This window comes from Sinocyclocheilus rhinocerous, unplaced genomic scaffold, assembly GCF_001515625.1.
Source record: "Sinocyclocheilus rhinocerous isolate Xijiao unplaced genomic scaffold, SAMN03320098_v1.1 scaffold2728, whole genome shotgun sequence".
NCBI classification, from domain to species: domain Eukaryota; kingdom Metazoa; phylum Chordata; class Actinopteri; order Cypriniformes; family Cyprinidae; genus Sinocyclocheilus; species Sinocyclocheilus rhinocerous.
In genome coordinates, this window is record NW_015641450.1 from 94,284 (window position 1) to 107,905 (window position 13,622).

General features: G+C 43.3%; 2 protein-coding genes across 3 annotated transcripts in view; both read right to left on the reverse strand.

Moving 5' to 3' along the window:
- Positions 1 to 72: 72 nt before the first annotated feature.
- LOC107754977 (solute carrier family 12 member 2-like) lies at positions 73 to 6,659 on the reverse strand. 2 transcript variants are annotated; one of them, XM_016571623.1, is made up of 4 exons: positions 6,225 to 6,659; positions 5,616 to 5,751; positions 3,517 to 3,584; positions 73 to 948 (listed from the first exon to the last, which is right to left on the reverse strand). In XM_016571623.1, the coding sequence occupies exons 1-4, from the start codon at positions 6,392 to 6,394 to the stop codon at positions 813 to 815; spliced, it is 510 nt and encodes a 169-aa protein (XP_016427109.1). In that variant the 5' UTR covers positions 6,395 to 6,659; the 3' UTR covers positions 73 to 812. The 2 variants fall into 2 exon arrangements, 1 of the variants encoding a protein (XP_016427109.1); XR_001641644.1 differs by lacking the exons at positions 3,517 to 3,584; positions 5,616 to 5,751; positions 6,225 to 6,659 and adding exons at positions 1,156 to 1,223; positions 3,255 to 3,313.
- Positions 6,660 to 6,822: 163 nt separating this feature from the next.
- LOC107754974 (solute carrier family 12 member 2-like) overlaps positions 6,823 to 13,622 on the reverse strand; it is a 45,358-nt gene continuing 38,558 nt past the window's right edge. The window contains exons 22-27 of the mRNA XM_016571622.1: positions 12,616 to 12,663; positions 12,206 to 12,328; positions 10,151 to 10,262; positions 9,543 to 9,629; positions 8,934 to 9,069; positions 6,823 to 6,902 (exon numbers count right to left, since the gene is read on the reverse strand). Of these exons, the coding sequence (XP_016427108.1) occupies positions 6,831 to 6,902; positions 8,934 to 9,069; positions 9,543 to 9,629; positions 10,151 to 10,262; positions 12,206 to 12,328; positions 12,616 to 12,663 (578 nt within the window). The 3' untranslated portion in view covers positions 6,823 to 6,830. The remainder of the gene's footprint in view (positions 6,903 to 8,933; positions 9,070 to 9,542; positions 9,630 to 10,150; positions 10,263 to 12,205; positions 12,329 to 12,615; positions 12,664 to 13,622) is intronic.

Genomic DNA, 13,622 nt, shown 5'->3' on the forward strand with positions numbered 1-13,622 from the left:
AGACGGCACTCATCATTGCATCTCCATCACACCAAAAACCATTCAACTGCACGCTAGGGAAAACTAATATAGTTCTGTTAAAGTTCTTTACATCAGACTACTGAAGATGATTGTAATCACCCTGTAGTTCAGCTCGATCATTGTAACGAGAACATGGAGGGGCGCGGCGCTAAAACTCCACAACTCTTTCAATGCTTAAAAGGAAGACGTAAAACTCTGAAGAAGAAAAAAATATTTTAAAAAATCTGGCTACAAAAAAGCGAAGAAGTGTTTTCAAATGCGGCGCGGTGGAAACCTCAGTCCACTCGCGCTAAAACGTGATCAAATCAAGGAAGATTTACATTTAAAACCCAATAAAAACAAGCAGCCTACATCTATTCCGTTATAAATCACCAGTCAGGGAAAAGTTTAATTGAATCTGATTGCACAGGAAGGCACATCCACAAGGCTATAAAGTGTAGCAAAGAATCGTGTGTTTTCTTCAAAGTGAGAAAATAAGAAATGAGGTGATTATTGCTTCATCAAGAGCAAATTAAAAAGAGGGGGGAAAAAAATCCACAACTCAAAAAGTTGCGACAGTCATAGTAATAACAATGATAACAACAATCAGTGTAACAAGGTGTGCTCGGAAACCTGTGCGCTGAGGACAATATAAACCGTCAAACGCTGATCTTTCCTGTTGAGCGCTGCGGCGTGGAAGGAGTCCGTTTGTTTCAGCTCTGTCGAGAAACGTCTATCAGCATCATCATCATCATCATCATCATCATCATCATCATCATCGGTCTGAGGTGCTGTGCTCGTCTGAGAGCGCTCTACGAGTAGAAGGTGAGGACGCTCTGATGGTTCCCACGCACCAAGAGGATGGGTGGCAGGTCTTTGGATATTGTGTCCAGCCAGGCCATGTAAAGAGCGCTGGAGACGGCTCCTTTCCTGGCCAGCGGCATGCTCCTGTTACACACACACACACACACACACACTATCAGAGCTGGCTGGAAACACCTCTCTCAGACATCTCTTCACTCTCAGGACACACTGAACACTGCTCCATAAGTGCTGATATAACAGTCTCTCTCGGACAGTCACAGCACTACACCAGTAGATGGCAGCATGTGACCGTCTTTACGAGTCACTGAAACGCTGGTGTTTGTAACTTACATGACGATGAGGTTGGCTGTGCTCGAGTGCTCCTTCAACAGCTCGTTCAGTCGGATCTGACGGTTACTCTGAGGAAACAAAACAAATCAATTAGCAGCAAGACTGAAGTTGCTGTATCTGTTAGCAGCTGAGAAAACTAACTCTGCAGACAAGCATTTGGAAACAGTGCATCTACATACCATCATTTCACTCCACTGAGTCATGAGCACTCTAGCTAGTCTTTGTCTTAACCTTCACGTTCGAAAAATGTCATTACGGCTACTGTTTTCTGACTCTATTGGCAGAAAGAGAGCCGTCAGCCCTGACCAAACATTACCTCCGTGAGAATCGTGTGTGCTGCTCTGGTTCTGTTGGATACGCTCAATCACTCAGCTCTTCACCAGAACTAACAGCAACAGGGTAGGACATGCGCTACTTCCCGTGGTTCTGTTCTCATCTTTAAAACTTAGCATTCATCACTCGTGGGGTACCACAGGGCTCAATTCTGGGTCCTTGTTGTCCTCTCTTGACAAACAACCAACTTATCGCTCTTTTCTAAACCATTACTTTGCCCAGCAATGATGTTTCCTGCTGGATCATTTTGTTACATAAAGATTGAAAATGCAAGGTTTTGTGAATTTCTTCCATTGTGTTAAATAAGATTTCATTCATAATTTATACAGTAGGTTTATTTAGTAATAGATAATGAAGAGTACCTTTGTCTGTTTCTGGTTGTGAAGCAAAGGCTCACACTCATTCATTTAGTGAAGCTTAAAGGTGGGGTATGTATTTTTTCGAAAACGCTTTAGAAAACTGATTCGGGCCGACTAGCAAAACAAACTTGTAGCCAATCAGCAGTAAGGGGCGTGTCTACTCATGATGTGGAGGAGAGAGCGTTCAGTGCACAGGACGGACATTAGCGAGCCGAGCGACAGAAAGATAGAGATGGCGGATAAAAAAACAAAAGAGGAAACCGTCTGCGGAACAAAAGAAGGCAATAAGGCAAGAAGTAGGACTCGAATAAATATCGGATCAGCTTTCCAGCACTGGAGAGAACTCAAGGAGCGGAAGGCCTGCGATCGGACGCCGAGGTGGCTTTGTTTCTTCTTGAGAGGTGAGTAACATTGGTTTTGCTTTGTTTCACAGAACTAATATATGCGAAATATATGCTGGTTTTTGCTTGAACATGCTCGTGTGTCATGTTCGCTTGTTTGTTCATCTGCAGTCATATTGTCGTTCCCTTCAGCTATGATAAAGACACATTCATTTCCACAGCCTATAAGCCTGGAGCATCTAAACCTCCACTGTCTGTTTCAAGCGTCAGCTCCCGAAGTGTGTCCGAAAAGTCAGATTTATCCCCAGTTTCACAGACAAGGCTTAAGGCTAGTCCCAGCCTAAAATGCAAGTCTGAGCCGTGTTAACTGAAAGAAACTTGCACTGACTGATCTTAAAATATATCAGTGCCTTTGTTTTGGCTCGAGATGCACACCAGTAATGTGTTTTCTAAGGCACGTTTATGAAAAATTACTTAAATGTCATAATTGAACTATGGCCTAATCCTGGCTTAGGCTAAACCCTTTCTGTGAAACCAGGCCATTATGTTTAATACAGCAGATTCCGCAATAATCGTTGCCTGGGTTACGTACCTATGTGTGGGGCGGAGCTATCAAAATAGGGGCGAGATTTGAATTATCAACATTGGCTGCCAGAAATCACTTACCCCACCTTTAAAAGAGACTCGCTTATGGTAAAGACAAACAGTTTTGCAAAATGAAAATTCAGTCGTGTTTCTGCACTGGCTCCGTGGCTCCAAACACCACAAAAACACTCTTCTTGTATGATCAATTTAGTTTTAGAAGTTTAGCTCGTTTAGTTTTATATTTTAGAGAACAGAATAGAGGCAATAGTCTGGAAACACAAATATTCCTCTATACTTGTTTTCTTTTTCCATGCTTATTCAGACCAGGAAACTACTCTCATCAAATCCCATACTTCTCCTCAAATCTCATGCATTCGTGTGAGCTCCTGTACTCATGGGCTGTGCTTTGTGCGTCTCTGCTTTGATCGATCATCTTTAATGTGCTTCATGAATAAATGTGACAGGAGGTGTGTGTTGAGACCTTGGCTCTGTAGAGCTCCAGCTCATTGTCTGTGATTCTCCAGGGCTCTTCGCTCTTCATACACACACACACACACACACACACTATCAGAGCTGGCTGGAAACACCTCTCTCAGACATCTCTTCACTCTCAGGACACACTGAACACTGCTCCATAAGTGCTGATATAACAGTCTCTCTCGGACAGTCACAGCACTACACCAGTAGATGGCAGCATGTGACCGTCTTTACGAGTCACTGAAACGCTGGTGTTTGTAACTTACATGACGATGAGGTTGGCTGTGCTCGAGTGCTCCTTCAACAGCTCGTTCAGTCGGATCTGACGGTTACTCTGAGGAAACAAAAAAAATCAATTAGCAGCAAGACTGAAGTTGCTGTATCTGTTAGCAGCTGAGAAAACTAACTCTGCAGACAAGCATTTGGAAACAGTGCATCTACATACCATCATTTCACTCCACTGAGTCATGAGCACTCTAGCTAGTCTTTGTCTTAACCTTCACGTTCGAAAAATGTCATTACGGCTACTGTTTTCTGACTCTATTGGCAGAAAGAGAGCCGTCAGCCCTGACCAAACATTACCTCCGTGAGAATCGTGTGTGCTGCTCTGGTTCTGTTGGATACGCTCAATCACTCAGCTCTTCACCAGAACTAACAGCAACAGGGTAGGACATGCGCTACTTCCCGTGGTTCTGTTCTCATCTTTAAAACTTAGCATTCATCACTCGTGGGGTACCACAGGGCTCAATTCTGGGTCCTTGTTGTCCTCTCTTGACAAACAACCAACTTATCGCTCTTTTCTAAACCATTACTTTGCCCAGCAATGATGTTTCCTGCTGGATCATTTTGTTACATAAAGATTGAAAATGCAAGGTTTTGTGAATTTCTTCCATTGTGTTAAATAAGATTTCATTCATAATTTATACAGTAGGTTTATTTAGTAATAGATAATGAAGAGTACCTTTGTCTGTTTCTGGTTGTGAAGCAAAGGCTCACACTCATTCATTTAGTGAAGCTTAAAGGTGGGGTATGTATTTTTTCGAAAACGCTTTAGAAAACTGATTCGGGCCGACTAGCAAAACAAACTTGTAGCCAATCAGCAGTAAGGGGCGTGTCTACTCATGATGTGGAGGAGAGAGCGTTCAGTGCACAGGACGGACATTAGCGAGCCGAGCGACAGAAAGATAGAGATGGCGGATAAAAAAACAAAAGAGGAAACCGTCTGCGGAACAAAAGAAGGCAATAAGGCAAGAAGTAGGACTCGAATAAATATCGGATCAGCTTTCCAGCACTGGAGAGAACTCAAGGAGCGGAAGGCCTGCGATCGGACGCCGAGGTGGCTTTGTTTCTTCTTGAGAGGTGAGTAACATTGGTTTTGCTTTGTTTCACAGAACTAATATATGCGAAATATATGCTGGTTTTTGCTTGAACATGCTCGTGTGTCATGTTCGCTTGTTTGTTCATCTGCAGTCATATTGTCGTTCCCTTCAGCTATGATAAAGACACATTCATTTCCACAGCCTATAAGCCTGGAGCATCTAAACCTCCACTGTCTGTTTCAAGCGTCAGCTCCCGAAGTGTGTCCGAAAAGTCAGATTTATCCCCAGTTTCACAGACAAGGCTTAAGGCTAGTCCCAGCCTAAAATGCAAGTCTGAGCCGTGTTAACTGAAAGAAACTTGCACTGACTGATCTTAAAATATATCAGTGCCTTTGTTTTGGCTCGAGATGCACACCAGTAATGTGTTTTCTAAGGCACGTTTATGAAAAATTACTTAAATGTCATAATTGAACTATGGCCTAATCCTGGCTTAGGCTAAACCCTTTCTGTGAAACCAGGCCATTATGTTTAATACAGCAGATTCCGCAATAATCGTTGCCTGGGTTACGTACCTATGTGTGGGGCGGAGCTATCAAAATAGGGGCGAGATTTGAATTATCAACATTGGCTGCCAGAAATCACTTACCCCACCTTTAAAAGAGACTCGCTTATGGTAAAGACAAACAGTTTTGCAAAATGAAAATTCAGTCGTGTTTCTGCACTGGCTCCGTGGCTCCAAACACCACAAAAACACTCTTCTTGTATGATCAATTTAGTTTTAGAAGTTTAGCTCGTTTAGTTTTATATTTTAGAGAACAGAATAGAGGCAATAGTCTGGAAACACAAATATTCCTCTATACTTGTTTTCTTTTTCCATGCTTATTCAGACCAGGAAACTACTCTCATCAAATCCCATACTTCTCCTCAAATCTCATGCATTCGTGTGAGCTCCTGTACTCATGGGCTGTGCTTTGTGCGTCTCTGCTTTGATCGATCATCTTTAATGTGCTTCATGAATAAATGTGACAGGAGGTGTGTGTTGAGACCTTGGCTCTGTAGAGCTCCAGCTCATTGTCTGTGATTCTCCAGGGCTCTTCGCTCTTCAGCTTCTCGGCAGCTTCCTGCTCCATGTCATCTTCTTTCAGCTTATATGGCTCGATCATCTGAGCAAACTCGGTCAAACTGAATGACAAACACAAGAGGTCAGTGCTTTCCCTCAGAAACGGGGTGGGAATCCTGAGCCATTTCAAAATGATTCCATGATCTTTATCGATTACTGACGCCAAACACAAGATCAACAGTTATGAAATCAGGTGTTAAACTGTGATCTGTGACAGACAGGTCATACGGCTCTTCTGAACTCTGTGCAAGCTGATACTTGCTCAGGGCTTTTTCTGTGTAACTGCCAGGCATTTTGTCTGTGCACATCATCCAGCCATGGTTAAAACTAAACTCTTTGAGTACATTCAGATTTTTCTAAGAATCATTATGCATTGCTGAATGGATTTTTCCATGCTTTTAGATAACAGATGAACAAAAAGACCCCAAATGCAAAACTAGCCCTCAAATCTCTTACACATTCCACAAACAGTTAACCGTGAAGCAGTGTTGAGGAGGGAGTTCATGTAATGAGATTAGTGTGGTGTAGTTCATACCCCTCTGACTTGGGCTTTGTGTTGATGTCGCCCAGGACCGTGATGTCAGAGAAATCGATCCTGAACTTGCTGAGCAACGTGGCCATGCTAAGGACAGAACAAAGTCTCATTACATATTTATCAGGCAATAATAAATAATGCATGGAATATTTGCCACTGCCTCCTTGCATTGAACAGTTAGTTTGCTCCTGAAAGGTTTTGTGCAGACGACTGGAGGATCCAGAAGCTCCATCATGACCGCAGCGCGGATTCGACAGAGCATACACATGTGCAGCTGAACATGTCAGTGAAAGACCGCTCACGCTTTCTATGAAGACCTCGCTGCTGGAACATGTCTAATTATAGCTAACAAAGGCTCTGGCAGCAGCTGTGGAGGACAATGGGAAACATTTATCTCACACACACACACACACACACACACACACGTGCATTCAGAGCGAGCGAGCGAGCGAGAGAGAGAGAGAGACCTGGCATACTAATGCCATCCACAGTCCGGCTCATCTGAACTATCTGTGAGATGATTTCCTTTAGCTACGATTCTGATATAATTGTGACACAAATTCATTTACCGTCTTTACGAGTCACTGAAACGCTGGTGTTTGTAACTTACATGACGATGAGGTTGGCTGTGCTCGAGTGCTCCTTCAACAGCTCGTTCAGTCGGATCTGACGGTTACTCTGAGGAAACAAAACAAATCAATTAGCAGCAAGACTGAAGTTGCTGTATCTGTTAGCAGCTGAGAAAACTAACTCTGCAGACAAGCATTTGGAAACAGTGCATCTACATACCATCATTTCACTCCACTGAGTCATGAGCACTCTAGCTAGTCTTTGTCTTAACCTTCACGTTCGAAAAATGTCATTACGGCTACTGTTTTCTGACTCTATTGGCAGAAAGAGAGCCGTCAGCCCTGACCAAACATTACCTCCGTGAGAATCGTGTGTGCTGCTCTGGTTCTGTTGGATACGCTCAATCACTCAGCTCTTCACCAGAACTAACAGCAACAGGGTAGGACATGCGCTACTTCCCGTGGTTCTGTTCTCATCTTTAAAACTTAGCATTCATCACTCGTGGGGTACCACAGGGCTCAATTCTGGGTCCTTGTTGTCCTCTCTTGACAAACAACCAACTTATCGCTCTTTTCTAAACCATTACTTTGCCCAGCAATGATGTTTCCTGCTGGATCATTTTGTTACATAAAGATTGAAAATGCAAGGTTTTGTGAATTTCTTCCATTGTGTTAAATAAGATTTCATTCATAATTTATACAGTAGGTTTATTTAGTAATAGATAATGAAGAGTACCTTTGTCTGTTTCTGGTTGTGAAGCAAAGGCTCACACTCATTCATTTAGTGAAGCTTAAAGGTGGGGTATGTATTTTTTCGAAAACGCTTTAGAAAACTGATTCGGGCCGACTAGCAAAACAAACTTGTAGCCAATCAGCAGTAAGGGGCGTGTCTACTCATGATGTGGAGGAGAGAGCGTTCAGTGCACAGGACGGACATTAGCGAGCCGAGCGACAGAAAGATAGAGATGGCGGATAAAAAAACAAAAGAGGAAACCGTCTGCGGAACAAAAGAAGGCAATAAGGCAAGAAGTAGGACTCGAATAAATATCGGATCAGCTTTCCAGCACTGGAGAGAACTCAAGGAGCGGAAGGCCTGCGATCGGACGCCGAGGTGGCTTTGTTTCTTCTTGAGAGGTGAGTAACATTGGTTTTGCTTTGTTTCACAGAACTAATATATGCGAAATATATGCTGGTTTTTGCTTGAACATGCTCGTGTGTCATGTTCGCTTGTTTGTTCATCTGCAGTCATATTGTCGTTCCCTTCAGCTATGATAAAGACACATTCATTTCCACAGCCTATAAGCCTGGAGCATCTAAACCTCCACTGTCTGTTTCAAGCGTCAGCTCCCGAAGTGTGTCCGAAAAGTCAGATTTATCCCCAGTTTCACAGACAAGGCTTAAGGCTAGTCCCAGCCTAAAATGCAAGTCTGAGCCGTGTTAACTGAAAGAAACTTGCACTGACTGATCTTAAAATATATCAGTGCCTTTGTTTTGGCTCGAGATGCACACCAGTAATGTGTTTTCTAAGGCACGTTTATGAAAAATTACTTAAATGTCATAATTGAACTATGGCCTAATCCTGGCTTAGGCTAAACCCTTTCTGTGAAACCAGGCCATTATGTTTAATACAGCAGATTCCGCAATAATCGTTGCCTGGGTTACGTACCTATGTGTGGGGCGGAGCTATCAAAATAGGGGCGAGATTTGAATTATCAACATTGGCTGCCAGAAATCACTTACCCCACCTTTAAAAGAGACTCGCTTATGGTAAAGACAAACAGTTTTGCAAAATGAAAATTCAGTCGTGTTTCTGCACTGGCTCCGTGGCTCCAAACACCACAAAAACACTCTTCTTGTATGATCAATTTAGTTTTAGAAGTTTAGCTCGTTTAGTTTTATATTTTAGAGAACAGAATAGAGGCAATAGTCTGGAAACACAAATATTCCTCTATACTTGTTTTCTTTTTCCATGCTTATTCAGACCAGGAAACTACTCTCATCAAATCCCATACTTCTCCTCAAATCTCATGCATTCGTGTGAGCTCCTGTACTCATGGGCTGTGCTTTGTGCGTCTCTGCTTTGATCGATCATCTTTAATGTGCTTCATGAATAAATGTGACAGGAGGTGTGTGTTGAGACCTTGGCTCTGTAGAGCTCCAGCTCATTGTCTGTGATTCTCCAGGGCTCTTCGCTCTTCAGCTTCTCGGCAGCTTCCTGCTCCATGTCATCTTCTTTCAGCTTATATGGCTCGATCATCTGAGCAAACTCGGTCAAACTGAATGACAAACACAAGAGGTCAGTGCTTTCCCTCAGAAACGGGGTGGGAATCCTGAGCCATTTCAAAATGATTCCATGATCTTTATCGATTACTGACGCCAAACACAAGATCAACAGTTATGAAATCAGGTGTTAAACTGTGATCTGTGACAGACAGGTCATACGGCTCTTCTGAACTCTGTGCAAGCTGATACTTGCTCAGGGCTTTTTCTGTGTAACTGCCAGGCATTTTGTCTGTGCACATCATCCAGCCATGGTTAAAACTAAACTCTTTGAGTACATTCAGATTTTTCTAAGAATCATTATGCATTGCTGAATGGATTTTTCCATGCTTTTAGATAACAGATGAACAAAAAGACCCCAAATGCAAAACTAGCCCTCAAATCTCTTACACATTCCACAAACAGTTAACCGTGAAGCAGTGTTGAGGAGGGAGTTCATGTAATGAGATTAGTGTGGTGTAGTTCATACCCCTCTGACTTGGGCTTTGTGTTGATGTCGCCCAGGACCGTGATGTCAGAGAAATCGATCCTGAACTTGCTGAGCAACGTGGCCATGCTAAGGACAGAACAAAGTCTCATTACATATTTATCAGGCAATAATAAATAATGCATGGAATATTTGCCACTGCCTCCTTGCATTGAACAGTTAGTTTGCTCCTGAAAGGTTTTGTGCAGACGACTGGAGGATCCAGAAGCTCCATCATGACCGCAGCGCGGATTCGACAGAGCATACACATGTGCAGCTGAACATGTCAGTGAAAGACCGCTCACGCTTTCTATGAAGACCTCGCTGCTGGAACATGTCTAATTATAGCTAACAAAGGCTCTGGCAGCAGCTGTGGAGGACAATGGGAAACATTTATCTCACACACACACACACACACACACACACACGTGCATTCAGAGCGAGCGAGCGAGCGAGAGAGAGAGAGAGACCTGGCATACTAATGCCATCCACAGTCCGGCTCATCTGAACTATCTGTGAGATGATTTCCTTTAGCTACGATTCTGATATAATTGTGACACAAATTCATTTATTTCAGCATGATTTCATAGGATTACAGCTGTAGTACGTACGCTCTGCGGTCATGGTCGATCCGGTTGATCTTGCCCCCGATGAAGACGCGGATCTTACAATCCTTCCATTTCTTCTTGTTGGCGATCAGATAGGGGATCAGTAGAGTCAGACCTGACGCAGACGTGTTACATCAGATTACAAACAAGAATCAACCTGTCCTAGCAGCAGAGGATGCATTACTGTTGCAGTAGCATAAATCACACATACTGTACCAAACATATGAAATAACAGATTGCAATATAAACATTATAACTAGAGGTAAGTTCCTGAAGGAAACGCTATTGTACTGCTGCTCTCACGTCACAGCTGTCAGTGTTTGTGCGTGAATGAAATGCTGCAGAGCCACTTCACTGCTGTCATGACAAGCACGCGTCTGTGTGAGAATGAACACATGACACTGGCTTTACAGCGGCTATAAAGTTAAATAGAGGAAGACGAGCTCATAGAGATTTGCCTTGTAAAACAGGAAGCTCTGGCCTTCCCCTCTGAGCAAGCTGCACAACGGCTCACATCGCCTTCAAGACACGGACGCTCGCGTCTAGAACAGCCTCTAACCTCCACACCAGTCTACATCCCGTCCAGAAGCACATCATTCAACCGGACGCATCTAATACGTTAGCCAGTGTGATGAACAGCGTTTAAGACTGCAGCAGGAGGACTCGCCAGCAGGCGTTTGTCAACGGCCCAGGGCCAGTGATTGTACACCGCTGAAGTGAGAGGAGAGCTCAGTTCAGCACTCGTATGCTGTCTCTCAGAGAGAGAGAGCTGTCTGTCTCACACGGAGGAGGACTGAAAACAAGAGTCCTTTTCACAGCTCATCACAACCCAGTGGCCAAATACACAGTCCATTTTACTAAGTATTCATGTAAACACAGCCAGATATGTCTGAAATGACTGTAGACGGTTGACAGATATCAGATGCGTGTCAGTATATTGAATCTGAGCATTAGGTCTTAAAGTGACAGCAGCCTAATAAACCTGCTGCTGTATTGTAAGAGAAAACTGAAATTTCATTGGCATACAATTTTTTTATTTTTTTTTAGCAAAGCATAAGACTGTGACATACACTATATGGATATATAGCATTGGGACCCCCCCCCTTCTAATGAACAGGTTTGACTACTTTAGTAATTTCCATGAGTACAAATCTGAATGTTTTAGCATATAGTGATATTCTAGGGAATTGTGTGCTTCTAATTTCACAGTAAAAATTTGGACAGAACCCTTTTCTATTCTAACATGACAATGGCTCTTTGTATAAGGCAAGGTTCAAAAAGAAATGATTGATTGAGTCCGTGTGGAAGAACTTGACTGGTCTGGTGTGACTTTAAATGCAGACCTTGAGCCAAAAACTCATCAGCAAACACCAGTAACTTGTACATATGGCTACAGTCATTTTAGACACGTCCAAAACTGTTGAAACAGAGATGGAAATACAGTTTTGTAAATACATGAATTATGTTTCCATCTTTGTTGACAGTTTTGGAAGTGCTTTTTCTGGTCTAAAGATGGGGGTGTCCCAATAGTGTACATGTGTCATTGTCATGACATGAAATCACTCAGATCTTTTTATGTTGTCGTCATACCTAACATCATGTAAGCTAGGTGTAGTTTTCTCTGACCTTACTGGATGTTGTGAATAGCACTGCTTTAGTAAAACTGTTCCCAGTGTCTTGGAAGACACAATTGCATGGGTTCAGGCCAAACTTTCTACCCCACTGGCAGCTCTGGGGGTATTCCAGAAAAAGGCTAAACCCATTACCCTGGAATTACATTTATGGAAGCATAAGTTGAGATCATTTCTGAAGTAACTTCTAGGGTAAGTGTTAGTTATTTCAGTTAAACGTGGCTCAGATGTGACAGCAGAGATTAGTCACAACCTAACGTGTGAGTATTTTCACCATGTTGCATATTATCCCCCGCTACATTAGCTTTTCCATCATATTTTGGAAAATAGAACTAATTGTTTCCAATATAATGAAACCAAATCGTGGCCAAATTCCAGGTTTGACGATGCATTGTAATTGTATGTTCTCGAAGCTTCTTCCACTGACCTCCGTCATCAAAGAGCCACCAGACGTCGATGGTGCCCTTCCCCTGCTTCTGCTGGAACTGCTGACTGGCGTCCAACAGCCGCTGATCCGCCACATTCAGAGGAAGCGTCGGGCTCCTCTTCTCTGAGACACAAACACACACTCAGACCGCAGATCCAGAGAGCAAGCACAACCGATTCATTCATTAGCAGACGGATCAAACAGACAGAAGAAAGAAGCACAGTCTTCAGTGGAAAGAGAAGACACCGAGTATTAGATCGCAGACAGGAAGTGACATCGGAGCTGAAACACACGCTAGCACACGTAAAGGTGAAGGTCAGAGGTCAACCCGGCAGAAACACTCCTAAACCGTCACCAAGAGAAAGTGCATGCAGGTCAGAGACAGAACGAGAGTGAGAGAAATGTCCTGCCTTTCTTCAACAGCGGCCGAGTGTGGGCTTTGCCATCCTCATCCTCATCTGGATCATGTTAGAAAAAACACAAGAGGTTAAAGTCTGCTAGTGCTGCAATGGGAAACAAGTGCGTCAGTCAAACACAAAGAGAGGCTTGTTCTGCTGCAGTTCCTTACATGAGCAGACAGGTCACCTCAGGAGCTCCATCATCATCATCATCCACTGACACACACCTCATCAGCACACCGCTCAAACGAGGGGACCGCTGTAAGCAGCTCTCCGGAGTCTGTGACTTCACGGTTTTTGTTGAATTGGCCATTACAACACCCATAAAACTAACTATTGCTGGAACTACTTGCGATGGAAGGAATCTGCTGAACACTGAAAATGATGGACTGGCCCTCAAAGTCCAGACCTCAACAACATCGAGCGAATTTGGGGCGAGTTGGAAATGAAACTGCACAGATCTATTGCACTTTGGCTTGAGCTGCAGAAGGCATGGGATAGCATTAGCGTTGAAGTTCTCAGGAAATATATTGACACTGCCCAACCCTCTACGCACACCTTGGCAATATAATCGCCATTGGCTAGTAAATTTTTTTTGTTTACTCGCCAGACTGATATACTATTTTACACACACACACACACGATTCCACCCAATCAGCTTATCTTTGTAAAATGGAACAGCTTCTTAAATAACTGAATGTGCAGTCTTAACTTCAGCCAATCAAGCAAATGAGCGCCAACCAACGAGAGCTGTTCGCACATTAGCTCCGCCCACTGCCGAGAAACCGGCATATCTTCTGCTTGTTCTTAAAAGCTGAATAATTCTAAATGAACTCTGTTATTTTGAAGGAAAATACAAGAAAGAATATGGTTTACATGTAGCGCGTCGCTCTCGCTCTCTCTCTTTGCATGTGTGAGAAACACAGCGCTATCAGTAAAGCGACGGCGAGTCGTGCGCCTTCTAGGGATGGGCGGATCGATCCTTAAGTATCGATACTTTCGATACTGATGTTGTATCG

Excerpts from the sequence above, each read along its gene's own strand:
- LOC107754977 (XM_016571623.1), bottom strand. The coding sequence starts at position 6,394 with ATGCAAGGAGGCAGTGGCAAATATTCCATGCATTATTTATTATTGCCT. Across the intron at positions 3,585-5,615 it reads TGGAGCTCTACAGAGCCAAG|AGTAACCGTCAGATCCGACT; the intron begins GTCTCAACACAC and ends TTGTTTCCTCAG. Across the intron at positions 949-3,516 it reads ACAGCCAACCTCATCGTCAT|GAGCATGCCGCTGGCCAGGA; the intron begins GTAAGTTACAAA and ends TGTGTGTAACAG.